Source organism: Camarhynchus parvulus, chromosome 6 (assembly GCF_901933205.1).
Source record: "Camarhynchus parvulus chromosome 6, STF_HiC, whole genome shotgun sequence".
Lineage (NCBI taxonomy): Eukaryota > Metazoa > Chordata > Aves > Passeriformes > Thraupidae > Camarhynchus > Camarhynchus parvulus.
Window position 1 is genome coordinate 27381624 of NC_044576.1, and position 27557 is coordinate 27409180.

The 27557-nt window shown below is 47.6% G+C and overlaps 1 protein-coding gene across 2 annotated transcripts; it reads left to right on the forward strand.

Annotated features, from left to right (window-relative positions):
• The first annotated feature begins 513 nt into the window (after window positions 1–513).
• On the forward strand, window positions 514–27510 carry VWA2 (von Willebrand factor A domain containing 2). Of its 2 annotated transcripts, none has more exons than XM_030951347.1 (15): window positions 514–623; window positions 4315–4392; window positions 4476–4534; window positions 5091–5165; window positions 8660–8793; window positions 10119–10228; window positions 17834–18028; window positions 18830–18960; window positions 19618–19750; window positions 20154–20209; window positions 21044–21151; window positions 21961–22542; window positions 22854–23405; window positions 26385–26507; window positions 27229–27510. In XM_030951347.1, the coding sequence occupies exons 2-15, from the start codon at window positions 4340–4342 to the stop codon at window positions 27360–27362; spliced, it is 2445 nt and encodes an 814-aa protein (XP_030807207.1). In that variant the 5' UTR covers window positions 514–623; window positions 4315–4339; the 3' UTR covers window positions 27363–27510. The 2 variants fall into 2 exon arrangements, with proteins under 2 accessions (XP_030807207.1, XP_030807206.1); XM_030951346.1 differs by having other exon boundaries at window positions 518–623; window positions 4310–4392.
• The last annotated feature ends 47 nt before the right edge of the window (window positions 27511–27557 follow it).

Sequence of the window (27557 nt, forward strand, 5' to 3'; positions counted from 1 at the left end):
TGTACAATTCAAAAACTATTGATCGTTGTTTAGGTTTTGTGTGGGAAGAGGTGTGCAAGCTCTTCTTTGACTGAAAGAGCTCAGTTCTGTGCAACTGCTAGTACTGGCACAGAATAATAATAATAATAGCATAATAACAAAACATAATTTTTAAAACAGGCCCCTTACATCATTCCTCCAGGTGTAGTAGGCGTGAATATGGTACTTCTGCTCACAGGTCAAGAATAGTTTTCTGTGGAAAAACGAGCATTAGAAAAAACATTCAAAAAGTCTGAATCCTACATAGAGCTCCCTTGGGGCTGCTGTGAGCAGAGTGCCTGTGTGTCTGCTCTGCTCGGAGCTGCTGCCAGCCCTGCTGGCTGTGCTCCAGGGCAGCTGACAGTTCGGGCTGTCCGGAGCCTATCGGAGGAGCGGATACGCCAATGTTCCTCCTAAATGTAACCTACAGCAATGTGGGTGTTCCTGGCGTTGTTTCCCCACCCCCCAGTTCGTAGTTATAGGTTTAGGCTGTGGTGGATGTGGAGGAGAGGGTGTCGCAGCCGGGAATGGTGTAAATCCAGGTGGGGAGAAGGCTGCTCATAACCCCGCAGGTGCACCGGGGCCGCGCAGTCTGCCGAGGACAGGTAAAGTGCGGCTCGGAGGGCTTTGTTCCCACCCTTTTAAACCGAGAACATGCTAAATCTCCGGCCGGGAGGGCAGGGGCCGTGTGGGGCTCAGAGGTGCTGGGGGCTGGCTCGCTCAGCGGAGCCGGGTGTGCGGCGGGGTTCGGGGGCAGCCCCGGCGGCTCCTCCGGCTGCTCGGGGCCGCTGCTTCGCGGCCCGGCGCGGAGCAGGACGGGGGCGATGGGACCCGGGAGAGCCTTTCTGGGGTGGGCTGGGGCTGGTTCCCAGCGGCCTGGGATGTCCCATCGGCGGGCACACCTTGCTGTCCCCTGGGCGGTGTGCTCGGGGATGCGGGGCCGGCTCCGAGCCCCTGCGCAGCCCGGGGCAGGGAGGAGGGACAGGAGGCACTCGAAAGGGCCGTTCCGCAGTCCCGGTCCCGTCCCGGCCGCTGTGCCTCCGGTCCCCCCGCAGGGAATGCCGAGCTCCGTGCGGGGATTGCTGCAGCTCGGCAGGAACACGGCGTGAATCTCTCCAATAAATAAACAGGGCCATGATGTGTTAGTAAAATAAAACTAATCCCCACCACCCAGGAAACCAGACTCAGCCCGTACTCTCGTGTTTTAATTTGTTTCTAGCACTTTTTGGGGTGTGACCAGAGGAAAGTGCTGGGCCTGCCAGGGCTGGCTTTCCAACAGGTTGTGTCTCGTGTCTGTAATAGACATCTTTCTGCAAAAGACATGATAACAACTTGATCTCGACTTAATAATCAAGGAAAGACTGATACCTCTAATGTGTCTCGATACTTCATGAAAGAAATGAGAGTAGCCTCTTTGTTTATTTTGCATGGTAAAGGTGAGGCATCACTGTGAGATAAATTGTCCACACAATCAGATTTCCCCATTTATTCAGCAAGGGCTGTGCTGGACAGGCAGTGTGTGTTCCGACCCACTTCTCATCTGTGTGTTGGGGTATCAGCCATGTCATCTTCAGTGTGTGGTCTAGCCACAGGCAAAGTCAGTAGCATAAGCACTTCTGTCAGAATGAACTGCGCAGTAAGTTTAGCAAAAGCTCTCAGGTCAGAGAAATGCCTTTTATTCTGTAACTCGTGGGTCATACAGGATCTGATTTGCAGCATGCTGATTTTGACAGTACTCCATGTGAGCAGTGCTGCAAGATCAAAGTCTTTATGGACAGCAGCCTTTACTGCACAGGGGAAAAGAGCCTCTCAAAACTCCCTCACTGCAGAACTGGGTAGAGGAGAACAAATAAACTGGTTTTGCAGAGTGTCTTCTGGAAATTTAATCCTATTTATCCCTTGGAAAAAAACATTGTCAAAACTTTTAGACTGAAATCTGTGATGTTTGTTTTAAGGAGAAGTTAAACGTTTCCCCTGTTGTCTTCCTCCTCGCCCTTCAGTTTCAGATCCCACTGTGAGCTGCCCCCAAGCAATGCCTGGGGCTGGGCAGAGGGGATGCTCTGGGGCTCAGAAGTTGCTTACTGCCTCCAAACCTTGGCAAGAAGAAAAAAGTAAAATTTATTTATGGAAAACAAGCTGAGAGAGACTGAAAAAGGAGACAGGAAGATTGGTTCCCTCTCTCCCTCCCTACATCTGAACATCACATGAGCACGTAGCAGTGAGCTCCCCTCAGCAAGCTGGGGCCATTCCTCAGCACTGACAGGAGGTTGCTTGGCTTGTTAAGAATATGTTTTAATGAATATGCAGTGTAATCTTTCCTGCTTTCTCCCCGATTAAAATGAGTGATATTTTGCAATGTTGAAAGACATGTTGGGAAGGGACTTGTCAAGAGGATCTTTTCTCCCCTTTGCCTCTCTTTCCCATCTCTGGTGTCACTCCCCCAAACGCACTACACATGGTGACAAGTCTTTCTTAGCAAGAGTAATTTGTCATCATATTCATGTGTCCAAGTGAGAATCTGAGTACAAAAATAGGAGTTTTGACTTAGTGTGGTTTAACAAATATGTATTTTTGACTCATTATTGAGGTAGACTTTATTAAAATTCCCTATCTTAATGGCTGAGAAGATAAACTGAAAATGTCCTTCACTCACCACCCCACCCCCCCAGCAAAGCTGCTAATCCTGGGCTAATGCTGATGAGCAGCAGGTGATGATGAAGATTTCTTTCAATTCCTGTTGCTGAGGGTCTGGCAGGGCTAACAGGCAAAGAAATCATCCTGCAGATTAGTTGATTTAAACCCAAGATAAAACCAAGTTGGCGAAACCTCTTGACCTGTCAAAGTTTTGTGTGAAAACAATGTGAAATCCCCCAGCACCTGTCACATCTGGCTGCAGGCAGAGGCCTGTCCAGCCCTGGGTGATGTGCCCCCTGGAAATAGCTCCTGGGAAGAATGTCCTTGAAGATAATGACAGAAGAATGACCTTTCCTCTGTGGAATTTGCAGGTTTGAAGCTCCTGGGAGACACACAGTGGGGCTTCCCCGATGAAGCTGTATTTTGTGTTGATCTCCCTTTACTTAGCCAAGCCTGGGATCTGTCCAGTCTGCTGAAGGGGGATGCTTGTTGCGCCTGGCGCTGCAGGACAGCATTACTGTGTCTGTAATCCCTGGTGGAGTGATGCCAGAGGGGATTTCTTAATCCCCTCTTCATTTTGTACCTGTGCAGGTAACTGAGTGTGACCTGCTTTAGGTATCTTGCCTTGTCTGGTGTGAGGGATATATAATTTGCTGCAGAGACAAGTATTTCCTGAGAAAAATCCACCCATTTTCTGGAAAAACAACTAATAGAGCTGGTTATCAGGAAGCACACATATTTGTCTTTAACTACATAAAGAAAATCTGCTTGTGCAATGACAGGGGCAGAGACCCATCAGGAATCTGGTCCAGTGAGTGCTTTTAATCTGGAGAAAAAATAAATATCCATGTTTGAAATAGAAAGCCAAGAGCTCTACCAGATACATTTGGTCTAAATCTGGGCATGCTTGAAAGTGTCACTGAAATCTACCTAGGATGTGATGGCAGCCTCGCTGATTTCAAAGGAAAAATGAGCAGAAAATTGAGTTTGCTGGACAGTTATGTATAAAAACATCGCCCCAGAAAGCCAGTCCTTGTAAAACAGAGGCATGAAAGAGCCTGGGGCTGAGTGTTATTGGGGATGGGGAGGGGAATGGGGGACGGGGATGGGACAGGGAAGGGGAATGGGATGGGGATGGGGACAGAGAAGGGGATGGGGGTGGGGATGGGGACACAGATGGCATGGGGATGGGGACAGAGAAGGGGATGGGGACGGGGATGGGGATGAGGAAGGGGATGGGATGGGGACGGGATGGGGCTGGGGATGGGGACAGGCAGCAGCGCTGCTCGAGGAACGGGTCCCTGGGCTGGGCTCCTGAACGGGGCCGTCCCAGCCAGAGCTGACGGGGGGCTCAGGGGGACGGGGCTCAGACTGTGCTCAGTGGAAGCCCCCAGCAGCTCTCTTGGGCTCTCCACTGGCCTCCCCAGGCGCCCTGGTGGGACTCAGCTGAGAAAGGGAGGTGCACAGGAGAGGGAGGAGAGGAGAGGTCTGCGCGGGCATGGAGAGGAGGGCAGGCAGTGCTGGCTGTCCCTCCCTGACAGGGCTGCTCTCTCCGGGTGTGATAGGAAAGGAGAGGAGTACGTTGAGAGATTTCCTTTTCTATTATTCCTTCATTTTCATGTTTTTCCTTCTATCTGTTCCCTATCCTTCTCCCCAGGGCAGGAGTTACTTTTGGCCCCCAGACAAAATGTTTCTGAGCTCATCACCTGAGACACCCAGGAAGAAGATGACCAGCTGCAGGTAAAGAAATTGGCTTTGGGAATTGGATTTCTATTCCTCTCCTCTTTTGTTTCTTTTTTTTTTTTTTTTTTTTTTCCTTCCAGGTTTGTCACCATGAACCTCTTGTCCTTTGAGTCCATCTGCATTTTCCTGCTTTCCCAAGGTATGTTTAAAGCTGCCATTTTGAATCAGTGGTTTTGGTCTCAAGTGCTTCCCTATCTCCAACTGGAGTTCTTCACTCTGAGGAATGAGAGCCAAGTCAGTGCCTCTCCAGGAGGTTTAGGGATAAACTTCTGAAGCATAGTCTCACACAAAAGGGGAAGAAAATAATACCTGGAGAAACAGCCTTTCGGAGAATTTGAACACGTGACTGATCCGTATGTAAAGTGATGTGGGAAAAGCTGGTATTAAAAGTGCCTAAATCTATCCTGTGTTTATGGCTGTAATCTCAGAAGTCTAATGCTGGCCTAGCTCTCATTCTTGCCCTGTCCCTGCATGCAGTGAGCAGAGAGACTGTCCTGTGTGCTGGAGTCCCATCCTTGTCATTTTCCGTGCTCTCTGTGTCCCTGCCAGAAGGAATTTCCTGACATAGATACGCTGCTGTGTCACCAAATTATGTTTTGCAGCTATGAAACCTATACAGCAAACCAGCATTTTTGCTGTTATAGGTTAAATCCTGTATGTCTTGTTCATGGATGATTATGTGTTTGATCCCACAGCTTTGCTGCCATTGGGTATACAACAAATCCACGTTGGCCAGGAGATGATTGGCAAGATCTCAGCTGCTGGCCAGTGTAAGTTTGTTTTATAAAGCATTTTCTATATCTGAATTCCCTCTTTCTTTGGTTGTCACCCTGGTTTTTTAAGATTTTCTAAGCCTTCTGATGTTGATGTTCTTGTAGTGAACTTTCTCACACACGTTCTGTAAATAACTCATTGTTTTGCATTCCTTAATGGAGGAGGAGAAAGTTGATGGACTGTTGGTTTGTTGGTTTGACCAGTGTCATTGAAGAGGTGGCACTGTCACCCTCCAATCCGCTGGCACTTTCGGAAAACTATAAATGTTGGAGTCAGAAAATAAATTTCCCTTTTTCTTCACCTTGAGAACAGCAGTGTGCACTTGTGTTTTTTCGTGTCCTATAGTGACATTTGGTTGTTTTGGTGTGTTTTGTTTTGGCGTGTTTTGTTTTGGCATTTTTTAAGTTGGTTGTTGTAGTTATTTACATTTATTAGCCCCTCTTCAGTCTGTAAAGTCCCCAGCAATGCTCTGGCAGTCACAGCACCGTGGCTGCCTCTACCCCAGCCTGGCTTTCTCCCTCATTGGTGTTAGCTCTCCTGGGATGTGATCTACTCTGTTTTCCTCGAATTGGCTATTTGCCAACTGGATGGTGTTTCTGTCAGTTCTTCAGCGCCTGCTCCGACCAATCCTGATTTGCAGAGCTGTGTTTAATTACAGCCTTGATCAGACCTCCCACGTGGGTGTTTTTTGGGGCTGTAAAGCCAGCACAGCCAGCTTGCTGGGAGCAGGGCTGATGGGGCTCTGGCTGGCCCACGTTCACCTGCAGCTCCCCTGTTGTACCGGCAATCAGTTACTGATAAACTCTGCTGTGAATTCTCTCCTGATTGTCAGGATCTTTAGCTTGTCAGAGTGTTAGAGAGTCTCTTTTCCCAGCCCAGCACTTGAAGAAGGAGTCAAGGCTCTTCAGTTCTCAGTCTCAAGGTTGTTTATTGTATCTTATCTATAAAAAGTTTTCTCCTGCCCTGCTGAGGTCTGTCCATCAGCACAGTCCCAGGCACTCTGCCGGCCCCTGGGGCCGTGTTATGTCTTTATACTAAAAACTAAATATACAATGTTTACAATCACTTTCCAATACCTATCACTTATGTTAGACAGTGAGCTGCTACTCTCAACCAATCTGTAAGTGCCAACATCACAGGAGAAGATGGAGGCCAAGAAGAAGAAGGAGAAAGGCTGGACATGCCCAGATCCCTCCATCTTGCCTTCTGAACCCCCATACCAGAAACCCCAAAATCTACTTTTTCACCTCGTGATAAATTCACTATCATTCTACTTAATTTGTCATGGCTTGCAGATCTTCATCTAAGGTTGGTAACTTGCTGCATGGGTCATAATCAAACCCACAGGGGCATTTTGGGCTCTATGCCAGGGTCTCTGAGATCCCTTGCAGGGGTTTTGGCTGCTCAGGACAGCCAGAGGGATGTCCTGGGTCCTGACACCTGATCACCATTTTATTCTATTGTCTGTCAAGGGATAGAGTGCATTCATTCCTATGCCAGGCATGCCCTCCAGTTCTACCCTGCAGCACCCTGTGTTCAGCTCAGACTGCCCATGCCAGGGATGGGTGTTTGGGTGTTTCTCCCTGCTGCACATCCCCAGGAGTCCCTTGCTGGGCTGCAGGCATCCTGCTCACCAGTCCCTCCCTGCGGAAGAGCTGCCTGGCACCCCTCAGGGCAGAGCCCCCCGAGGGCTGTTTCTCCATGCTGAGCCCAGTCTGAGGGCTGCTCGGGTGGCTGGTTGTTCATTGTTGCCCCGAGATGTGCAGGATGTCTCTGTTTCGGCTCGCACGTCTGAAGAACGAGTCTGAGCTTTTCAGTTTTTGGTCTTGAGGTTGTTTATTAATTCTTATCTCTTAAATTTTCTTTCTGCCCAGCCGAGATCTGCTCAGCAGGGCAGCCACAGGCACTCTGACTGCTCCCGAGGTGGTGTTGTCTTTTTATACTACAAACTACATATAACATATTTACACTTAATTCCCAATACCTATCACCTATGTTAGACAGTGCACTTCTACTCTAATCCGATCCCCAAGTGCCAACATCACTGCAGAAAATGGAGAACAAGAAGAAGAAGAAAGGCTAGACACACCCAAGTTCCTCCATCTTGTCCCCATACCAAAAATCCTAAAATCTACATTTTCACCCTGTGATAATTTTATTATTATGCTGTTTAAACTTCTGTGACTTTCAGCTCCTCATACAAAGCTGGTGACTTGCTCCAGGGGTCATAATCAAACCCGCAGGTGCTCTGGGCTGTGTGCCAGGGTCTCCGAGCCCCCTGGCGGCGTCCTCGGCAACTCTGGACACCCAGAGGGATGCACTGAGCTCCGACAGGGGCCCTGCAGTTTTCTCTGTGCATGCTCAGGCAGGGGTAAGAGCTCTGTTTCAGCTCCAGGCTCAGCCCAGCTCCCAGGGCAAGGCTGACAAGCCAGGACAGGGCTGGCAGGGAGGCTGTGCTCCAGCTTGTCCTCAACACAGAGCCCCAGGGCAAGGCTGGGTGCGCCCTCAGGAGAGCCAGTGACCCAGAAGGGAATGCCTCACAACTTTCAATCCATGTAATCTGGTATTAGAAAACCCTCATTATAAATTCAGGTTTTGGCTAGCAGGAAGGATTTGGAAAAAGTAGTGACGATAAAAAGATTATAATAATGGGGGTAGAGTAACATCACTGGCCAAAACAGCTCTTAAGGGGTCAGTGTGCTTGATCTCTATTGAGCTTCTGGATTCTTTTTCCCTTGAAGTTGATTCTGGCATATGCTGTAGAGGAAACTTTAAAATTTCCCTTTAAATGCTTTGAAAATGATTCTTCATAGTCTGCAGTCTGCCATTTATTTATTTCAGTGAATGAAAATTAAATGTGGATGTCAGTGAAATTGTGGACTTCCACTGCAGCAAAAGCACCTCAGAAACTTCTTGGGAGCAGTCATGCTCATGCAGGCAGGGGTGATACAAAGACACATCTCTGAAGAGGAGATAAAAGGCAGATTTTCATGAAAGGTCTTTCTGTCAGTGTCTGGGAGCTGTTCAGTGAATTTGTGTCTAGGGAAATAAGAGCCTGTTTTGAAAAATGTGCTGCAGATGAAACACACTGGGCTCTGTGGGACTCTATAGACTTTGTAAATGCCTCCTGGATTTCTGTCTGTGCCTTGGTCTGCAGGTCCCACTGGGCAGGGCTCCCTTTCCCTGCTGCTCTGTGCCCTCTCTGAGAGCACCTCTCCCTGTGTTTGGTGATACTTCACTGCACTGGCTGCTCTGTGCTGTCACTGAGGCCAGGCTGAGGCTGAGCTGAGTCTGACAGACAGAGCTGAGCTGGAGCTGCTGCAGGCCGGAGCAGGGCTGCATCTGGTGCATCTGGGCTTTGGGTGGTGAGCACTGGCTGTCCCTGTCCATCCTCTGCAATTTGTCTGGATTTTCAGCTCTTGGCTGCCTGCTTCCCTTAGAGCAGGGCTAACAAAGTGCAGTTTCACAGTGTATATCTTTTTTCTCCTAGTGATGCAGTGCTCTGCCTCATTAGATGTCCTTTTCCTCCTGGATGGTTCCTACAGCATTGGCAAAGGAAGCTTTGAAAGGTCCAAGCACTTTGCAGGCAAGCTCTGTGATGCCTTGGACATCCATCCAGACAGAGTGAGTGTCAGGAATGCCTCCTTTAATTTTCAAACAGCTTGGCAGTGTGTCTAAAGGCCAGTGGTAACATGCTGAGTGAAATTGCAAAATTCAACCTACCATGGATGCAGAGTATTTATTTTATCAGAAAGATGCTGTTTGTGAAGCAGTGGGATTGGAAGATGCTTCTTGATTCTTCAGATTTTAAGCAGTTCCTTTTCAACTTGAGAAAATACATAATCCTTCAGGTTAAAGATTATGATTTGGGTGTTTTTTTACTGATTTTATTTTGGTTTGGAAGCTCATAGATGAATTGGTTCTTTCTCTTGTTTTTCCTTGGAAAGCTGCAGAATTAATCTCTGGGAAGTTAGCCACCTTTCTGTACAGCTGTAAATGATACAGTCTGCTTGCTCTGCTTCCCCCAGAAGGAGATGGGTGCTGTGCTGCTGTGGTTTCAGGTCTTGCTCCCTGGGGTCAGCCTTGAGGCACCTCTGGGCATGAATGAAACATTCTGGGGTTTGTCTGAGGGGACTTAAGCCAGACTGGCAGCAGTTCCAGGTGTGCATCAGTTCCACAACACTGCCTCAGCTGAGGGCCTTGGAGCAGACTGGGATGGCTGCTGGACTAGATTCCATGCCAGAGCCTTTCCAAATAAACGTCAGGTCTTTGGGAAGCTTGTGTCAGTGAATATTTAATATTTGCAGATTTGGTGGTGTGTTTTGTTTTATTTTTTAAATAGCGTCTTTCCTCTAGTCTTTCACTTAATGCTCACATAGATTGGGCTGAAAATTGGTAGTCTTTTCACCTTTGGAATTGTCACATTCCCTAACATTTCTTGTGAGGCTTCAGTGAAGTATTCTGGATGTATTGCCCAGTACAGACCATTTAGTCCATTTGCATTTTCAACTAGAGAAAATGGTTTTAGAAGAACTATTAGAAAAAGTATTGGTTTGTGTTGCCTGCTGTGCTCAGTGCCAGAGGGAGCTCCTCTCAGTGATGGAAACGCTGCCTGCCCAGTGGATAAATGGGTTGGTGTAGAAGGTGTTATTTATAAACTTACTGCCCCTGAGGCTGTGAGCTGCTCTGAGTGGATAAATATAGATCCTGAGCTGCCTCTAACTGCAGCAGAGGCTGCTGTTGCTTCCAGATAAACTTTTTTGCCTTGTTTATAGTCTGTATAGATAATAATGGAGTTCCTGCTCTAAGTTCATTGAGACTACTTCTGGCTCAACGTCAAAAACATAGTTTCCCTCTATACAATTTAGTCTTCCCAAGTTTGTAAATTGATCAAAAGAGTAAAGCATGCACACACACCTTTCATAACCTTCCACAATCTTTTCTTTTAGGTCCGTGTGGGAATGATACAGTTTAGCTCAACTCCCCACCTTGAATTCCCACTGGATTCTTATCTAACCAAACAAGAAGTGAAAGAGAGAATCAAGAGGACTGTGTTCAGGTCAGCTTATTTTACAGCTCTTCTCTTTTTCTGGGCTTTTTCTGGTCTTAGTTTCTGGATTTAGGTGTGGGTTTTTTTTTTTTTTTTTTTGAGGTTTAGAAATCTCTGCTTCTGCTGTGCTTTCACCAGTGTGATGTCCCCAGGGAGGGAGGTGAATGAACACTGTGCTCCATGATCCACAATCCACTAAAATGTGAAACCTGGTCTGTCTTGGTAAATGCTGTTGGGAGACAAAGTTTTCAGTGTCCTATTATAATGTTGTAAATAGAGAGTTTTCCAGGTCTTTCTGTCTCTTAGAGCCAGGCAGTGGGTTACATCCTCCATGGAAAAACAAGCATGTTGTTCCCTCATGGCTGAGCTAAGGCAGAACAGTGTGCTGCTTCATTTTTTGGTGGTTACAATTCCTTTTGTCCTGTAGTCAGTGATGAACTGCTGCTCTGTAGCTATCTGTGTGTGCTTGCTGAATTCAAGAGGATCAGGTTTTCAGATGGAAACCTTTTTTCTCCCTGAATGTTAAGACTTGGATGTCTTCCCATGAGCCCAGGCAATGGAGCCAGAAGTCCAAAGAAGAGCTGTCCTTAGAGCCTCTCAAAATCCAAACTTTCCATCTTGGAGAAATACATTTGGGTCTACTAAGGATCTGACAATCACCCCAAAGTAGCACTTGTTTTGATGATAGATGAGGTATTGGTAAGGCCTCTGGATGTCTGCTCTTTTAGCTGATCTGCTTTAGGACTAAGGGTTAGATCAACATTTCCCATGGATATCTGCTGCTCTCAGGATGTTGCACATATTGCAAGCAAATGTGATCAGTTTTGCATTTTTCAATCAAGATCAGCTGGCTGGATTTTGTTGCATTTCTTTTGATGAGTTTAGCAAATCGAGAAAACTTCTTGTGTACTGTTACAGGAAAAACTTACAGAAAACAAAGATGCATTCCCCCTCTCTGGTTGTTGTTGAAAGTCTGTGAGAGCAGAGACAGTGAAGCAGCATTTGCTGGCTGGCACTGCATTTCCCTGATGACAACAGAGTGATGCTGACAGATCAAATAGAAATAATTACTTTTTGCCTAGCTATTTCATCTAGTTTAAATGAAAAGCTGACATTCTGCAGTCGATAAAATAGTTATGGATGGATTCCAGTTGGCTTCTGAAAAAAAAATGGGTGTTTGACATCTTGGTTGAGAGGTTCCTTGATGTGCTTCTGATGAGCCTTTGGCCAGTGAGGCATTTCCTGACTTCAGCCCAGAGCTGACAGCACTTGGAAGGAGGCAGCACCAGACTGGAGTGAAGCTTTTGTGATTTATTTGGAGACTGCTGGTCTCTCTCTGTGAATGCTGTCCAAATAGCTTTGGAATTCGTTGGCCAGTTCCAGCCATACTCAGTGGTAATCTCAAGCTAAATTTCTTATGAATTTCTTTCACATCAGTCAGCAGCTGGTTACAGGAGAGAAACCTTCTTAGTGCTACCCCTGAAGAAAGACAGCAGGTAAAGCCCAGATCTCCTTGTACTTCAGAAAATCCTTAATGGAGTAATGCCTCAAACACACTTCCACTGTGTCAAACCCCAGTGAAGCTCCAAATGCAAATTAATAAGCAATTTAATGAGCTCTTTATTAACTTTTTCTAATCCTCAGGGCTCACATGGGCACAGTGTACTGAGTTCATCAAGATTTAGTCACTACACTGACTATGCACAGTGTGTTTTTCATCATGCAAAACACTATTCAGTGAAACATCTCACAGACATCTGGTCAGAAAAAGGCAAATTTGGACTTGCTGTGAACACGTGGTCACTGAGTATGCTTGGAAATTATATAGTGCCGAGGAGGAAGTTCAAAGCAAAGAGGCCTAGCAAGTACAGAATGATAAAGTTTCTGTGAAAATCAGAGGGTAGATGGAAAAACAGTGCACTTGGGCATGATGAAATGCTTTTCCAGAACAAGCAAATCAGGAATCAGGTGCTAGGGCAAAGGATGCATGTTCAGGAAAACAAATGAGGTGTGTTTGTGTCAGTGCAGACAAAGAACATGAATCCTCCAAGGAAGGAGTGACACTTGTGGTTTGGTTCCCCTGGACTGCTCTGGACAGCGATAAAAGCAGCCCTTAAGGGCAATTACAGGAAATTATTTATGGCACAACTCTGTGGGCAAATTAAAAGACAGCTGGAAATGTTCACTCTGCCCTAGTGCCTTTATTATCACCAGGTCTGTGGCATGTGTGGGAGGAAGCTGGGCAGGGCAGGGGCTGAGCAGGAGCGCTTGGGCTGTGGATGCAGGAGAAGCTGAGCCTGAGTCAGCAGTCTGTGCTGCCAGTCCAGAAAGCCACCCTTGGGCTGGGCTGCATGAAAGGAGTGAGGAGCAGCAGGTCCGGGGAGGTGATTGTGGCTCTCAGTCCATTGTTTGAGACCCCCCTGGAGCACTACAGCCGTGTCTGGGGCACAGCATAAGGAGGATGTGGAATGTTAGAATGTGTTTTAGGGAAAGATGCCTCTGCCCAAATGAAGATGCAAATGAGACCATATGATGGCAACATACACATTTTATTTAACATGGATTTTATTTACCAGAAATGTGTGAGAGAGAGAAATAGGAAAGATGTCTCAGAGAGAGAGAAAAAGAGCAGAAGAGAATTGGTTGGAACTAGATGATCTCTGAGGTCTGTCCCAAACGAAACCATTCAGTGATGCTAGAGGATGTGTAGATGTGTATTTTAATTTGATATTAAAATAATATAACTTGATATAATAATAATAATTATTTATCTTGAAATAATAATAATAATTTGCTACTACTACTATTTTATTTTCATCATCATCTTATTATTATCATCCCTATTGTTCTTCTCCTTCTTCTTAGTATTTACTTCTATTTCTTCTTCTACATCAACTTATTCTTGTCCCTATTCCTTTTCTTATTCCTTCTTATTCTCTTTCTTGTTGTTTGTTTTCTTTTTCTTATTCTTGCTTAAATTCTTATTCCTTTTCCTATTCTTTTTCTTATTCTTTTTTTTAAATTATCATTCTTATTCCTTTTTCTATTTGCATTCTTTTTCTCATTATTCTTCCTTTTTTTTCCTTTTACTTATACTTTATCCTTTTTTATTCCTAGTCTTGTTCTTATTATTTTTTCTTTTTCTTATTCTCGTTGATATTATTACTCTTTTTTTTCTTGTTCTTATGCTTAATTATTTTCTTATTTACTACTACTTTTTAATCTTCCTCATATTATCACAGAATCACAGAATAATGAGATTGGAAGAGACCTCTAAGATCATCGAGTCCACCCTATTCCCTAACACTCAACTAGACTATAGCCCTAAGTGCCATTATTATTAGTCCTACTCCTATTTTTTGTGGGTTTTTTGTTGTGTTTTGGTGGTGTGTTTTTTTGTTTGTTTGTTTTTTTTTGTTTTTTTTACTAATGCTTCTTTTTCTAAAACCCAACTTCTGTCTCTTTTGGATGAATTGTGTTTGGCGAAGTCGTGCAGTGTGCAGTGGAGTCCTGGGAGCAGCACCTGTCTGTGCCCATTCCTCATGGATAAAATCCCAAAGGATCAGCATGTGATTCTGGATGAGAGAAAATGTCCTTTCAGGACATTTTCAGGATGAGAGGAAATGTCCTTGGATTCCAAGGACAGGATGAAAGAGAATGTCCTTGGATTCCACCAGGGGAGGTCCTGATGAAATATTCGAAACATTTTTCCCTGGCAGAGTGGTCAGGCGTTGATTGCAAGGAGTTCCTCAGGGAGGTGGTGGAGTCTCTGTCTTTGGAAGTGTTCCAGCATCATCTGGCTGTGGCACTTGGGGACGTGGTTTCAGGGTAACGAAGGTGGTGCCAGGGTGATGGTGGGACTGGATGGCATTTAAGGTCTCTCCCCACCCTGATGAGTCTGTGGCCTTCACCACTGAGTTGCACAGCACCAAGTGTCCCCCACGGGTGCTGGTTTGGGGCTGGCCACATGGGTGATATTTGTCTTGGCGAGACCAGCCTGGGATGCTCCGCAGCAGCTGGGGATTGCTGGGGCTGCAGGGCCATGTCTGGGCAAAGGCAGCTGTCCCAGGACATGGGGGGCAGGCTGAGGGCCAGCTGCCCCTGCAGGGCCCAGGCTGGTGCTGGCAGCTAGCCCTAATCTTGGAGCTGTGGGGCCAGGCAGGAGAATGGCCTCCACCGTGCCCACAGCAGCTGGAACAGGCGGCAGCGACGTCTCTTGGATACCTTTTGGCCAATGGATTCTTCCCAATCAGACACTTCTTGGTAGCTGCTGACGTCTCCATGGGCCAGCCCGTGCTCGCTGTGCTCTTCCCAATCAGAGAGATTCTGGGAGCTACCAACTGGTCCTTGGGAAAGGCCTTGCTCCTTGCCTTCTTCCCAGTCTGAAATTTCGTGGTCACTACTGACATCCCCATGGCACAGTGCATCTTCCCCGATGGATTCATCCCAGTCAGAGAGCTCGTGGTGGCTTTGGGCTTCTTCTAAGGAGAGCTTCTGCTCAGTGCCTTGCTCTGTGCCTTCTTCCCAGTCTGAAATTTCTTCATAGCTTCCAACATCCCCATGGGATGGCTCTTCCTCAATGTATTCATCCCAATCGGAGAGCTCGTGGTGGCTTTGAGATTTTTCTAAGGGCAGGTCCTGCTCTGTGCCTTCTTCCCAGTCTGAAATTTCTTGGTAGTTTTCAATGTCCCCATGGGACAGCTCTTCCTCTATGTATTCATCCCAATCAGAGAGCTCATGCTGGCTTTGGGCTTCTTTTAAGGACAGGTCCTGCTCTGTGGCTTCTTCCCAGTCCGAAATTTCTTGGTAGTTTTCAACATCCTCATGGGACAGCTCTTCCCCAGTGCATTCATCCCAGTCAGAGAGCTCGTGCTGGCTTTGGGTTTCTTCTAAAGAGAGCTCCTGCTCACTGCTGGATTCCTCTTGAGACCCTTCCTGGTACCTACCTGCTTCTTCCAGGGACAGCTCCTGCTCAGGGCTGGCTTCCCTTTGGGACCCTTCCTGGTAGATTCTGGATTCTGCTTGGGCCAGCTCTTGCTCACTGTAGTCTTTCTCTTGGAACTCTTCTTGGAACCTACCAACTTCTTCTAGGGACAGCTCCTGCTCAAAGCTGGCTTCCCCCTGGGACCCTTCCTGGTAGCCACTGATTTCTGCTGGGGACAGCTCCTGCTCAGTGCTGGCTCCCCCCTGGGAGACATCCTGGTACCTACCAGCTGCTTCCAGGGACAGCTCCTGCTCAACGGAGGCTTCTCCTTGGGACTCCTCTTGATATTTGTTGATTTCTCCTTGGGACAGCTCTGTGTGTTCCTCATCTTCGCCCTGAGAATGCTCAAACTCCCCAGCCAAGGCCCCCTCCTCAGGCTCCTGCTCTGCCAGGGCTGCCTCCACCTGCTCCTCACTGGAGGTTCCCAGTGGGCTGAGCAAGGGGCTGGGGGTGCAGCAGGGGCTGTGTGAGGCAGAGATTAGGCTCTCTTCCCCTCTTCCTCCTGCAAGTGCTGCTTCTAGTTCAGCATCCAAGCTTTGCTCCAGGTCCCTCTGTTCCTCTGGCTGCTGGCCAGATTCCTGGATCACGAGTACAGCATTGTCCACGATCTCATAGCTGATGCGCCTTGCTAAATCCAGCACAGCCTGGCTGCACTCTGGGGAGAAGCATGGGTTCTCTGCTGCTGCTGATGGCATGTTCTCCCTGAGGGCAGGAGAGCCTGGTGCCTTTTCCACCTCGGGGGGCTCTTCCTCCTCAGGACCTCCTGCCAGAGTGGCTGCCAGTTCATCCTCTGTGGGGCTCCCCCGGGCAGAAGAGGCTCTGGGCAGCTCAAGGGCTGCCTCTCCTGCCACCTCGGTGCCCATACTGCTGGGAGAGGTGGGGCCCTCCTGGGCATCCTCATCCTTCTCTGGGAGCAAGGGTTTGTCCCACATGCTGTAATCAATGCCTTCTGCCCCGTGGGACAGCCCCTGGCTGCTGACACTTCCTTCCTGTTGGGATAGCTGTTGGTCACTCCCATCTTCTTCCCATTGGGGCAGCTCCTGGACATTGTAGTAATTTCCTTGTGATAGGTCCTTGTCCCTGTTGTCTCCCACCTGGGACAACTCTGGGTCTCTCTTGTCTCCTTCCCATTGGAATGAGTGGCCTTGCACTTCTTCCAAAGGAGATGGTTCCTGGTGTGCCTCCCCTTCCAGCTTGGACTGCTCTTGGTGTGTCTCACCCGCTGTGTCCAATTGGTGCAACTCCTGGGCTGTCACACTTTCTCCCCGCAGCCCTTGCTGTGGGCCATCTCCCCACTGGACTCTCACAGTTGCACCTCTCCCACACTCACACCTCTGATGCAACTCTTGGTGCCTCACAGCTCTCCGTGGGGAGACTTCCTGGGCCATCACATCTTCCTGTAGTTGGTAATACTCTTGGAGTGTCATTTCTTCCCAAAGGCGGAGCTCCCGTCTGGTAATGTCTCTCCATGGGGAAAGCTGTTGATCCGAGTCATATTCCCAGTCTTTGTCCATGTGGGCAAAGGCCCGCTCCTCCTCAGCGTCCTACAGAGGCAGGCCTGAGCTGCCCCCTGCCCCCAGCCACTGCCCCCTGAGGGCTGGTCTTCCATCCATCCAGCCAGGCTGGGGGCTGGGAGTTGGGCTTCACCTCCTCCTCCCGACCATCTGACGTGGTCGGGGCACAGGGATCCCGGGAGCCGCTTCCTCCTGAGAGAGCAGCTCTCACAGGAATGGGATCCCCAGGGCTCTGTGCCCCTTAGATACCCTTGACACGGCCCTCTGCTGCGTCACAAGGGCCACCACAGTGTCCCACATCACCCAGGGCCCTGACACAATACACCTGTGTCACAAAGGGCCACACCCGGCACCCCTTCAGCAGCTGAATGACCACAATGTTCAGAGGGAAAAACAGAAGCTGTAGAGACATTTATAGAAATGGAAATAAAGTTCAAATATCCAAGAGTTCTGGTTACTGCACCAATTGCAGAAACACTCTGTTGTAGAGACCACTCTGAGTTGGAGAGGAGGGCCATTAGGGTGAACAGATGAAACCAGTGGGTAGGAAGATGAGAAGAATGCCAGGATTAGACATCCCCATGGATCTGTTGTGTGGCAACAAGCAGAAATATGCTACACTTCACATTACCAGAGTGTAGCCATGATATTTTCTGAAAAATCCTTTCCTTAGGATTTTTTCTCCTGAGAAGCTGAGAGGCCTCAGGAACAAAATGTAAACAATGGTTATCTGCTGCTGTGGAATGCAACAGGTGGATCTGTGATTGGTCTCATGTGGTTGGTTCTAATTAATGGCCAATCACAGTCCAGCTGGCTCGGACTCTCTGTCCAAGACACAAACCTTTGTTATCATTCTTTCTTTTTCTATTCTTAGCTAACCTTCTGATGAAATCCTTTCTTCTATTCTTTTAGTATAGTTTTAATATAATATATATCATAAAATAATAAATCAAGCATTCTGAAACATGGAGTCAAATCCTCGTCTCTTCCCTCATCCTAAGACCCCTGCGAACACCGTCACACCACAGGGTAAAAATTTGCAACCCAAACAGTAAATTCAGTAGCAGGGTGGAATTCTGATATCTTATTTTTTCATTATATCTCCCTGCTTTCTAGAGGTGGGAGCACAGAGACAAGTCAGGCTCTGAAGTACATTCTCAACAAGGGTTTCCCTGGTGGCAGAAACTCAAGTGTCCCTGAAGTCCTGATCATAATTTCAGATGGAAAGTCCCAGGGCAGCACTGCAGTGCCTGCAATGCAGGTGAAGGAGAGACACATAACAGTTTTTGCTGTGGGAATCAAGTTTCCAAGGTAAGAAACTCTCCAGAGTGGGAAGCAGACACCCAACTAGCCAAATGGCCACTCCTGGTGAGTGAGGAGTTGTCTCAGGCTAGATAAAAGTTTTGAAAAGAGAAAAAGTGTCTTAGTTTTTGCCAGAGCAGGGTTGATTCTTTTTTCTGTAGCTGTGGATGTATCTAGGAGGTAATCCATACCATAATCCATACTTTATCATTGCCAGGGGTGGGGGACAAGGGACATTTTCCCTTCAGAGAGGAAGGGCATTCCTTCCTTCCAAGGAGGGGAGAAAGTGTGGTGGACAAAACAGTCAGTGTTGAGATAAACTTTCCAAGTAAATTGATTTTGTCTTATATCTTTTGTTATTCGTACTTTTATTGCTGCTGTTGCTGCTTGATTTCTCATTTAGTTTCTGTTCTCAGTAAATTGTTCTTATCTCAGTCCATGAAATATTTTTGCCTTTTGTGTTTCCAGCTGGAGGTGAGAGGGGAAGCAAGTGTGGGCCTGGTTTCAGTGAGAGCACTAAATTGGGGAATACCATTCTTAAACCATGACAAAAAAAGGATTTTCAGGGTAGTACAGGCACAGGGGAAACACTGACTTGGTGGCTGATGTAGGAGGAGCGCCAGAGCTGATGAAGGAAACTTTTCCACTTGGTAGAGCTATGCTGCTGCCTGAGACTAAACACAGCAAGATCTTGGAAACTGAGGAGTGTCATGGTTTTGCATCAACTCTCTGTTTGCTGCACAGGGTTGGTTTTGACTCTTAATCCTTTGTGGGGGAGGCTGAGCAGCTGACCTGTGCCTTGCTTGGCAGGTGGGAGGAGCTGCAGGTGCTGGCCAGCGAGCCCCCTGAGCGGCACCTGCTCTTTGCTGGAGATGCTGAGGATGCTGCCAACGGCCTGTACAGCGCCTTGAGTGACCCTGTCTGCACTGCCACCGCTCCAGGTGACCCTGCTGGCCACACCTCCGTGCCCATGCTTTAGCTTGGACATGGCACTGAGTGAGGAAGATAAGGCAGTGTCAGGAAGCACACAGGGGAATCAGCAGGTGCTGCACTTCGGGGTAATCTGCTTCTGGTGCCCAAACAGGATGGCATGCTCTCCAAATACCTCCAAGCTGCAGAATCCTAAATCTTTCTGCATCCTGATTCACCTCTCAAAATGGGAATATTGGCTTTTTGCTCATGTGACAGGGGATAGAGGGATAAAAGCAGTTGTGTTAAATTTTCTAATGGACTTGGCTGTGTGTTAAGGGGAGGCACCGGGGCTTGCAGGAGTTAGAAAGAATAGAACTAGAGTGGTCCAGAGGTAGCAGAAAATCAAACACATGAATGATAAAGGCACAAAAGGGGCTGAAAAGCTGTCACTGAACCCTGAACTCAGCAGTGTGAGGTTTATAGCAAAGCAAAGGAGGCTGAATATTTAGGTTCTCAGAAAGTGGAGTAGGCTGGTGATCTTTTCAACAGGAAATCTCTCCTCTGGGGTGTCACTCTGGAAGCTCTGCCCAGTCTGTTGTTGTCAGGTAGCTGAAAACAGTTGTGTGCACTTACAGCCTTTGTATTTTCAGGCAATTGAGGCTAGTTTGCCTTTTACTTTGCTGCAGGCTGCAAAGTTGAGTCCCACCCATGTGAGCGCAGGACCCTGGAGATTGTGAAAGAGCTGGCTGGCAGCTATGTGTGTTGGAAAGGCTCAAAGCAGCCCAATGCAGTGCAGGCTTCTCTGTGCCCCTTCACCAGGTAAGCTGGGCACCCACAGCTCTAAAAATGACTGGGGCTGAGAGATAACAAATACAGTAATGAGGCTTTTATCTGACTTTGACTATTTACTGGGATGAAGATCCCTTGGAAGACTGATGCAAACAGTCTCTAGTTCTAGGAAGAGTCTCTGCTCTGATCATTGGCTGAGAATTTTAAGATATAAAGATTACAGTTTAATTAAAAAAAAAAGAAGGTAGATTCAATGAAATTATGCTTTTCCTTTTGCCATCTCATTTAGACTGAACTATTTTTTAAAAATAATTGTTTTGAAAACCTGTGTTTTCAAAGGAAAACTTTTTCCATTGAAAACACAGTGAGATCCACCTTGAAGGCACCTTGTTAATATTTAAATTCATGACAGATCTTATTATTCCTGTTTCAGGTGGAAGCGAGTCTTGATAAAACACCCATCCAGGTGCTTCCGAACTGTATGTCCAGGTGGGATTTTGCTCTCCCAAAACTTTAATTTATGAAGCAGGAAAGGTAATAGCTAAAGAACAAAAAGACAGGGGTTTGCTTTCACTTCTCAAAAATTGTTCTCAGAGTGAGAGACTGTGATCAGTAGATATTTAATCCATTTTTTGTTTCTCACAGGTATCTATGATCAGAGTTCTTCCGGATTAAAATGTCTCCCAGTAGTTTCTCCTCCACTTGAGGAGCCAGTGAATTCTCACTTGTTCATGTCCTGGGGGCAGAGTCTTGCACTGCTTCCCAGTGCCTGTGGGGAGTCACTGTTCTCCAGCCAGGGGAGCATGCAGTGATGCCTCCAGTCATACTTAATACCATAAGCAGCATAAGGTTAGTGGGGAGCCTGACACATGCTGATCACCAGCCTATTTTTGTGGCTCTTGAAGTAGCTGTGCTCCTTCAGCCTTTTTTGCAAGTTCAGGTGACAGCAGCTTCATTTTCTTTATCAGTACAACACTGACCAAGCAGCAGGCCAGATCCTGACCCCTTCATTGCTGCTGAAAATCTGTCAGGGCTGCAGGACCTTTAGCAATTCTCTGTTTATATGCATATGGTGTCACTGCCATTGTTCCACATCAAAGGAAGTCAGAGTCTGGTTTGCTTTCTTGTCACAGCCTGCTGGAGAGCCATCCCAAATGGAAATGACCACAGAGGTGAGGTGGCCCTGTGTTAGTTCAAACTCTGCAGCAAGAGGGGCAGAGCTGTGACCCTTTTTCCACTAGCAGTGCTGCTCACGCTGGCAGAGGATGGGGAAGGGCAGGCTCCCTGCTGATGACCTGTCTTTCTCTTCCCTGTCCTGTTCAGACCCCTGTGACTCCCAGCCATGCCAGAATGGTGGCACGTGTGTCCCAGAGGGACTGGATAGGTACCACTGCCTCTGCCTGCTGGGCTATGGAGGAGACATCCACTGTGGTAGGTGTGAGCCTGTGCTCTGTCTCCTTCCCTCTCAGCTGAGTCCTGCCGTGGTGACACCCTCTGTGCCAGCTGGGGTGGGGCCACAGTCCTTGGGCTTTTCTGCAAAGGCAGGCTGAGTTTATTCTCATGTTGATCATGACTGTGTCAGGCCCAGTGGCTGGGTCCTGCTGTTCAGACACCGTGTGGGTATGACGAGCACCAGTATTGACAGTCTCACCCTGGAATTGCTGCCTTTGTGCCTAAATGCAGGTGCCATGGGATCAGGAGAATGGAGTCACTGGGAGAGACATGCATGTGTCTGTTGGTCCCCTCCCCACACACATGGGTGCAGCAGGAGCTCCTGGTTTTGGGGGTTCAATGTGAAAAAGCCAAAAGCTCCTGATCATTAGAAAACACCTTGTACTTACTTTCCTCAGAACCAAGGTTTCAGCTTCAGAGTGTCTCAGGGTGTCAGAGGTGAGGGTCTGGTGCTTGGACTCTCTCCTTTCTCCAGTGTGTGATTGTGTCATTCAGAGTGCTCTACCCACAGCACTAAGAGAGTGGAGCTCTCTTAGATGGCAAATTTCAAATTTCTGATTTGAAATTTGCCATCCAAAATTGCAAGAATTCCCATAGATATTTCCTGTCTCTAAAGGTTTATATGGCGTGCAACCAAAACACAGCCTGCTCCTGGCTCCTTTGTCCTCCAGCTCATGATATGAATGGCAAAACATTTGGACACAATGTCCCCTCTCCACAAGGCTTCCAGCAGGCCTCTCTCTGTTGGGGTTGCCCTGCAGATGACTGATTGCCTTCTCCCTTTCCAGCAGCAAAGCTGAGCCTGGAGTGCGGCGTGGATCTCCTTTTCCTGATGGACAGCTCAGCAGGGGTCACACTGGAAGGGTTCCTGCGCTTCAAGGCCTTCCTCAAGAGATTCCTCCAGGCCATGGTGGGCCAGGACTCCCCAGTGAGCGTGGGGGTGGCCCAGTATGATGACAATGTCAAGGTACCCATTGAACTGGGCCAGCACAAGGACGCACTCAGTCTCACGAGGAGTATTGATGCCTTGAATTTCAGTGGAGGGAGAACCCTGACAGGCAGAGCCCTGCAGTACATTGCACAACATGGTTTTAGGAGTAGCCCAGTCTTTGCAGATGTGCAGGATGATCTCCCACGTGTGGTTGTCCTGCTCACTGACTCCAAGTCCCAGGATTCGGTGGCAGAGGCCACTAAGTATGCAAAGGACCGAAATATCTTCTTGATTGGCATAGGCAGCAGCTTCATGAGAGCAGAGCTGACCATGCTGACTGGCAATCCACAGCAGACCATTGTCTACTCAGACCCTCAGGACCTCTTCAACAGGATGCCAGAGCTGCAGAGAAAAATCTGCAGTGTGGGCAATCCTGAAGGTAAGGCTGTGGTGTGGGCAAGGTGGGACAAGTTTGCCAAACCATGAAGAGGTGTCCTGAATTCCAGCAGGGAGGAGGGAAGTACAGAAGGATGAATGTCCTTGTTTTTGTTTGTCAGTCACAGATCCAGGGACTAACCTTCCATGAGTGATTTTTGTGATGGATCTTGTGAAAGAGACATAGATCACCCTTCACCATCAGTGATCAGCAGTGTTGAATTTTCCCCACAATTTCCTCTCACTGCCATTTTTCAGTCAGAAAGGAGCAGATAAATATTCTGAGAGACACCATCTTTGTGCTCCTTTCCACAGGCTGCCAGGCCCAGTCTCTGGATTTGGCATTTGCTGTGGATGCCTCGTCTGGAGTTGGCCTGGAGAGCTTTCTGCGCCTGAGGCACTTTGTCAGGAGCAGCTGCTTGCACTTCATCATCAACCGGGACGTCACCCAGATTGCCCTGGTGACCTATGGCAGCAAAGCTCACACTGTCTTTGCCTTGGACACCCACACCAGCAGCTCTGCTGTTCTCCAGGCCATCGACCAGGTGCCCTTCCTTGGGGGCTCAGCCTCTGCTGGCAGTGCCTTGCTGCATGTTCACAGTGATGTAATGACTGTGCAGAAGGGAGCAAGGCCTGGTGTCAACAAGGTGGTGGTGCTGCTCTCCAATGGAGGGGGCATGCAGGATGCAGCTGCCCCAGCTCAGCAGCTGAGGCACAATGGCATCCTGGTGTTTGTGGTTGTCATTGGGGACGCAGACAGGGACACGCTGCTGAGAGTTGCTGGGTCCCCCAACTACCTGGTCCACATCTCCTCCTATGAAGACCTGCAGTATTACCAAGGCCTTATCATCGAGAGGATCTGTGAAGGTAGGAGAGCCTCCAGTCATCACTCTCTCTGTCAGTGCCACCAGCTGCTGCTGTTGCAGGTTTTTGGATGTTTTACTGACTGAACTTGGTACTATCGTTTGTGTTTTACGGATGGGGAAACTATGACACAGAGCTCTGATGACTGCCCAAAGCAATCCTGCAGGAGTTAGTAACCAACTTTCCTAAGATTCAGTCCAGTGGGTGAGAGTGGCCTAGTGTGACTGGCTCTTTCAGCCCTGCTAGATTAGATTCTGCTTTCTCTGAAGGAAAAAGAAGTTTTTTCTTTTTCTGATGTTGCTTTAAATCTGTAGAATTTGCTGTGTGTTACTGTTCCTCTTCAGTGTTTCTGGGGGAGGGCTTAATGGGCCCCTTTTTGTGCTGGTCCCTGAGTGAGGTGTCTACTCTCTTGTTCAACTGGTTTGTGACCAGGTGTTTGTAAAGTGAGTCTGCAAGCTCATCACTCCTGTTCATCCTTACTATCCCACTACTGAAATTATCGCGTAAGCTTTTGAGATTTTGTGTTGTCCTGCATTTAATCTTAAAATCAGAATCTGTCCATTTTGAAGCCTTCAGACTGTTAAACTAAACTTCACACAAATTGTGATTTATCTTATTTCTAGGACCAAATCCTTATCCTCAAAGTGGAAGGGAAGAATTTTCAAATATTTGTTAAAAACTCATGTTTGGGGGTTGAAAAAAAATAGGTGACGTTTCTTCAAAACTTTGAGTCATGGGTGTCAGTCCTCAGCTGGGGAAAAATATGGCTCTAATAGTAAATATTAAACACTTGCATGTTGTCTAGAAATCAGCTTTTCAGAAAGGACAGCAGCTCTAGTTTTCAGACAGTGACAATTAAAGTCCTCCTAGTTAAAATACCATGCCTTGTTTTCTCATTCAGAGTAGCCTAAGTTTAACATCTATCCATTTGCTATGTTTTAACATGTTTATAAGATCAAAAGAAGCACGTTTGAACTTCAGCACAGAGGTCCTTTTCATCTCTGGGCACGCCTGTGTCTCCTTCAGGCTTAGAAAGAGCTGCAGCATCATCTCTTTGGGGTGAGGAGCTGCTCTCCTGGCAGGCTCTGCAGATGGTTTCTGCCTCAGCTTTTCAGTGTGTTTCTGTTGCAGTGGTACTTTCAGCTGTGTTATTGCAAAAACAATGTAGTGTACCTTGGAATTAGCTAAAATGCCAGGGGTGAAGGGGAAGAGACAGCAGGGTTCAATGAATCAGGGTAGTAACATATCATTTCCTGAGACTGAATTGCTGCTTTCATTTCATCTGCAAGTAAATCAAAGTTTGTACTTGATAGGATGGGGCCAAGGGTGATGTAAAGATAAGCCCTTCACTCAGTCTTCTACTCCTAAATCCAAGGCTTAATAACAGAATCATTGTCTGTGAAAGGACTTAAAAAATTTATGATTCATTATAGAAGTATTTGAGAAACAGACCCTGGCTCTGTATACCTGGAATATGGTATTAGTTCTGAGGCTCACCTGAAAAGAGTCCAGAAAAAAAGGACCTAAGGTTTAGGAGAAAAGTTCCCAATCATTAAATATATATGAATCAGATTAATGGAAATACAAGTTATTAGCATCATCAAAGCTCAAGAACCTCATTTAAGGTATGTTAACAGCAGGCTGGAGTTCAGAGAAATGGTGTTGGGGCAGAATGATTCCCCACAGCAGGGACTGTGAGGTTGTGCTGGGGAGCGTCCCTGGAGGGATGAAGTTGACAGAGCAGAGGACCATGGAACAGCTCCCTGGGGAACAGCAGCAGCACCTGGAAGATGAGTGGTGTGTCCAGGAGATCCAGCTTTCATTGCCAGGGGCTCTTCCAGCCCAATGATAGTGAAAGTGTCCATCCCTGGGAATACACTCTCAGGCAGGACCTCAGTTCACAAATCCCATGGTAACAAAAATAGTTTTGAACCTGGCTTGGTTCCCTATGAAATCAACTGGAGCTAAAAACTGATATGTCTCAGGTCTAGGACTGTCAAAAAAAATAATTTCAGGTATAATTTTGCCAATCTTAGGTGTGGGTTGAGATTTGATGTGCAGAGGGAGAATGAGCACAATGTCTGCTAAGCTGTAGAAAGCTCCCTGACAGATAGGGGATAGGATTTGTATTCTTCTTCCTTCCCCTTTTTCTATTTTCTCTGTGATTTTTCTACCCTGGAGCAAAGGGTAAGGCAAGCAGCTCTACACCATGTCAGTGGTTGTTGAGCAGAGGAATTTCACACCCTCACCAACACTGCAGTGGTGTTGCCAGCAGACTGGAAGCAAATTCCTCTGGGATGCTGCTACTTAACCTAATGTATTGGCAGCAAGGCAGCATGGAACACTGCCAGCCCTGCTGACAGCTGGGCTCTGTTGTGTTGAGAGGGTTGGGAAAGCTGTCACATACTTCATAACAACAGGGCTAACAACTTGGGCTGTGCTTGCAGGCTTCTCTCAAGCCCCCTAGAAAAGAAACACAGAAATTCTCCCTGTGTTGTTTTCCATTCATGCTATCCTTGCTTCCCAGCTGGCAACTTCTCCTTATTCCTCTCCAGTGGAAACTCTTATCCTCTCTGGGGCAAAGTGAGGTTTGAACTTCAGTGGTATTTGGGATTGTGAACCTGTTAGGGCAGGGCATGTGTCTTGCTCTGTGTTGTCCATGTGTGGTGTGGGGAGTTTGGGGGGGCTCACAGCTCTGCACATGCTCCATTTTGCTTTTCTGGGATATGCAGCCTATCATTCAGTGACTCTTTTAAGCTTTACTAGGAATATTCTCCAGATTGAGACATAGAAAAGCCATTCTGTCTCTAGGTTGAAGTGTCAAGACAGAATTGTGGCTTGCTCCCTCTGCCATGATTAAATGTTTCTCCAGTCCCATTAGCCCCCGATGACAATTTTTGCAGCATTCCTGATGGATGTGGGTCTCAGCTAGTAATAATGCAGATGTGCCTGAGCCTGCTCTCTGCTCTGTGTCTGTTGCAGAAGCCAGAAGCCCTGTGAACCTGTGCAAGCCCAACCCCTGCATGAACCAGGGCGTGTGCATCCTCGGGCCAGGGAGCTACCGCTGCCAGTGCCACGGCTGGGAGGGACCCCACTGCGAGAGCAGTAAGGACCAGCAGCCCCCCAAACTCATCCTACCTCTCCTCGAAGCAGAGAAACCCCTGGACAGCTGTTTGGTAGCCAGGCCTTGGTGCTGGTGTGGTCTCTGTTTTATGGAAAGTGCAGAGGTTTGGGCTGCTGAGGGGAGCAAGGGCTTCTCTGGAGAAGCTGCGTGTTTTTATATGTTCACGGAGTGAGTTGACTGTGGGGGGAGCCCAAGGAGGTCTAATAATTTTGATAATCTTCCACTCTGTTTTGTTCCCCTTTTCCCTCTGCCCTGCTAGAAGAAACAATCTTTCCTAGGTTCTCCAGGTGGAAAGATTTTACTCTCTTTTAATGGGAGGGAGCTGTTTCTGTTGGAGCAGACACCCTCACTACCCCTTTCAATGCTGTCCATGGTGTAAAACCTCCCCATTTCCTTCCTTCTCTTCAGCAGGGGAGGAATAGCCAGGAGGTGAGGAGTCTCTGGCTCCCTAGAGATGGCCTTGTGCCCATAGCATGAAGTTCTCAATTTAGCTGGGTTTTCCCTTCGCCCAATATTTTGCTTTTTACCTGAATTCTGACTTCCAGCCTGTGGCCTCTAATATCTGTCATCTAAGGGAATGGTTGGTTGGTTGGTTGGTTGGTTGGTTGGTTGGTTGGTTGGTTGGTTGTTGTGGACTGAGTATGACCTTATCCCATGGTCCTAAAGCCCTCATCCCACATCTGTGCTTCTCCTCTGCCACAGGGGTTCTCCGGGGTGGCTCTCCGAGATCTCCAGCCCTCCCTCCACGTTCCCATGTGCAGTGGAGTCCCCGGGGTTTGCAGCACTTCTCCAGAGCCCTCCAGCACAGCAAAAGGCAAATGGATCAGAGGCATTGACACAGATGTGCTGAGTGCTCCAGTTCTCCATCCAGGAACACTCCCTGCCACTCACAGGCACTGTCCAGCCCTTGGCAGTGATGGAGCTGCTCCAGCACAGGAACTGTGTTGAGGCCATTCCCAATTCCTGCATTGCACAAACTGAGCTTCCCAGCGCTCTCTTTCTTTTATAATTGAAGTAAATATTTGTGTTTA